Source organism: Penaeus japonicus, unplaced genomic scaffold (genome assembly GCF_977035675.1).
Source record: "Penaeus japonicus unplaced genomic scaffold, GWHDUDI00000001_assembly GWHDUDI00000002, whole genome shotgun sequence".
NCBI classification, from domain to species: Eukaryota; Metazoa; Arthropoda; class Malacostraca; order Decapoda; family Penaeidae; genus Penaeus; species Penaeus japonicus.
In genome coordinates this window covers 40616465-40618964 of record NW_028234404.1, presented here as the reverse complement: position 1 = coordinate 40618964, position 2500 = coordinate 40616465, and the positions used below count along the sequence as shown (strand labels likewise).

At 45.9% G+C, this 2500-nt stretch overlaps 1 protein-coding gene across 50 annotated transcripts in view; it reads right to left on the bottom strand.

Annotated features, from left to right (window-relative positions):
* LOC147472383 (uncharacterized) overlaps window positions 1-2500 on the bottom strand; it is a 6683-nt gene that overhangs the window by 2100 nt on the left and 2083 nt on the right. For all 50 annotated transcript variants that reach the window (XM_086551344.1, XM_086551370.1, XM_086551442.1 and 47 more), the window contains exon 4: window positions 1-2500. This exon is cut by the window's left edge; it is cut by the window's right edge and continues 597 nt beyond it. In XM_086551344.1, the coding sequence (XP_086407470.1) occupies window positions 1-2500 (2500 nt within the window).

Genomic DNA, 2500 nt, shown 5'->3' with positions numbered 1-2500 from the left:
TGTTCGTAGGTGACTGGTTCTTGTGGAACCTGTTCGTAGGTGATTGGTTCTTGTGGTAACTGTTCGAAAGTGACTGGTTCCTGAGGCACCTGATCAAAAATGGCTGGCTCCTTTGTACCCTGTTCGTAGGTAATTGACCCTTGTTCAAAAGTAATCGGCTCTTGTGGTTCTTGTGATCCTTGTTCAAATGTCGCAGGTTCTTGAGGTGTCTGCTCATAAATAGCTTGTGTCTGATCAAGAGTGACCGGTTCCTGTGGTGTCCGTTGGAGTGAGTCTGAGAGCTGGTTCTGAGATGTCTCATTCAAAGAATTTTCAGATGACTGGGACTCTTGGTTATAATCTATGTGTGGATATTCAACAGCTTGATCTTTGTCGAATCTGATTGCGTTCTCATGGGCAGCGGGAACAATGGAGCCTTGAGCGTCACGGCCCCCTTGAGCTGAGAGGGGAATTTTTGCTTTATCTTCTTGGCCGAAGGAGTCGATCGTGATATCATGGAGGCCGGATTGGAAAGTTGCAGTCTCTTCTACATCAGCTGGGAAGGGTGTAGTCTCTCCATTATAATCTTGGGCTCCTGGGAAGAATGTAGTATCTCCCTCTTCAGTGGGAATGGATGTGGCATCTTCCTCGCTATAAGCAGTGGGAGTAATGTCTTCCAGGTTATCAGGAAGGATAGTAGTGTATTCATCCTGAAGGAAGGGAGTATTTGTGGTATACTCGCTAGGTCCTTGAACTGAAGTTGATACTCCATGGGGAATGTCGTTGCTTGTGTTTTGACGTCGATCATTCTCGCCCCTGTGAATCAATGACACCACAGCATCTAGAGGTTCATCGTCACTGCTTGAGACCTCAAGGTGTACATCAGGAATGATGAGCGGTCCATACAGAGATGAATCTATCTCCAGGCTACCTTCATTTAGTTGTGGGTAAGTATTCTCACCATGCAGTGGCACCTCAGTCACTCTCTCTGTGCCAGTCTCGACCACAGTTACAGTCCCACTGTCTGCCACAGGAGCTTCATAGAGTTGGGGAATTTGAGGTTGGATAATACTCACCTCAGGTTCTTGGAAGTTTCCTTCCCCACTGAGAGTTTCGGGAACTTCATGGCGGATGTCGATCTGGAAATTTTCATTGTGTGCAATATCTTCGGGGCCCACTGTCGTTGTCTGAACACCATTGTTTCCATACGTCTCTTCTGATGATTCACTGGAACTGTCTAGATTTTCATCAAGGGTTGTAGAATCCTGATCACGTTCCAAATTCACTGGGGAGAAAGTCGTCTCATCTTCGTCTTGCAGATCATAGAGTCGTGTCACACCTTCTTGATTGAAATAATCAACTGTGTATTCATTTTGTATAACACCAGACTGATCAGAAATTTCTTGTTCCCCTGTATAACCTGGAGGTAGATCTGTCTGGGCTTCATCAAATGTACCATAGGCTATTACATCAGCAGGAGCTTCAAACACTTCAGATGGTATTTCAATTATAAAAGTTGATGGGACTTTCGTTTGGGGAAGATGTGGAATATCAGAAGTTTCGCTTTCATAGCCAAGAATTTCCCCTTCCTGAATAGGTATACCCTCTCCTGAGCTATGGAATCCAGCAGATTCGTCATCCAGGTGTTCAGGGAAAACAGTCGTTACAAGGAAAGCATCTTCTCCATAAACTGGGATACTTTCACCTGTGTGGACAGGGAATTGCTCCTCTCTTTGGGAAGGATACTGTTCTTCAGTATGAGTGAAGGTCAGTTCATGCTCATTAGTGGCGATGTGTTCTTCCTTGTAGAAAGGAATCTGTTCTCCAGTATGAAGCGTCACATGCGATGCCTCCTCTCTTTCTAGAGTAGGGAACTGGTCTTCGAACATAGTCACAGGTTGCTCTGCGCCCTGAAGAGGAACTGTTTGGGTGGTGGGCTCTTCTTCATCTTGGATCAGGAAATTTCCTTCTTCGTGGTTAAAGGCAATTTGGCCTTCTCCCTGAACTGGATATCCTTCTTCAGGTTTCATGGGAATACGAATTCGCAGCTGAAGCGGATAATTTTGTTCATTACCTGACCGAGATTCTACAGTTGAGGCAAGGAACTCATCTTGGAGAGGGACATATTCTTGTGTTTTGGCAGGGTACTCCTCTTCCTGGTTAGGGAGTTGCTCCTGAATGAAAAGTTGATTTTCTTCGGGTGTGTCATCATACCTTGGGGCAGCTGAGAGTTCTGGAAGAGCAATTTCATTCTCAACTTCGTTCTCCTTTGCTTGGGGATCTTGTATGATGGGTCTGAGTTCATGACTGACCTGTGATATTCCGGGAACGATAAGCCCTTGGTTTTCGTCTTCAGCAAAATCAGTATCGTGCACAGCGTCAGCCTCTTCTCCTATGTTAAGAGCAGGACCACCATACAGTTGAGTCACTCCTTCACTTGGTCTGGCTACACAGTCTACAGATCCCTGGCCACATGCTGCGGGTTTCTCAAGGGCCGCATCGAGTTCATTTTGTGCTTCCT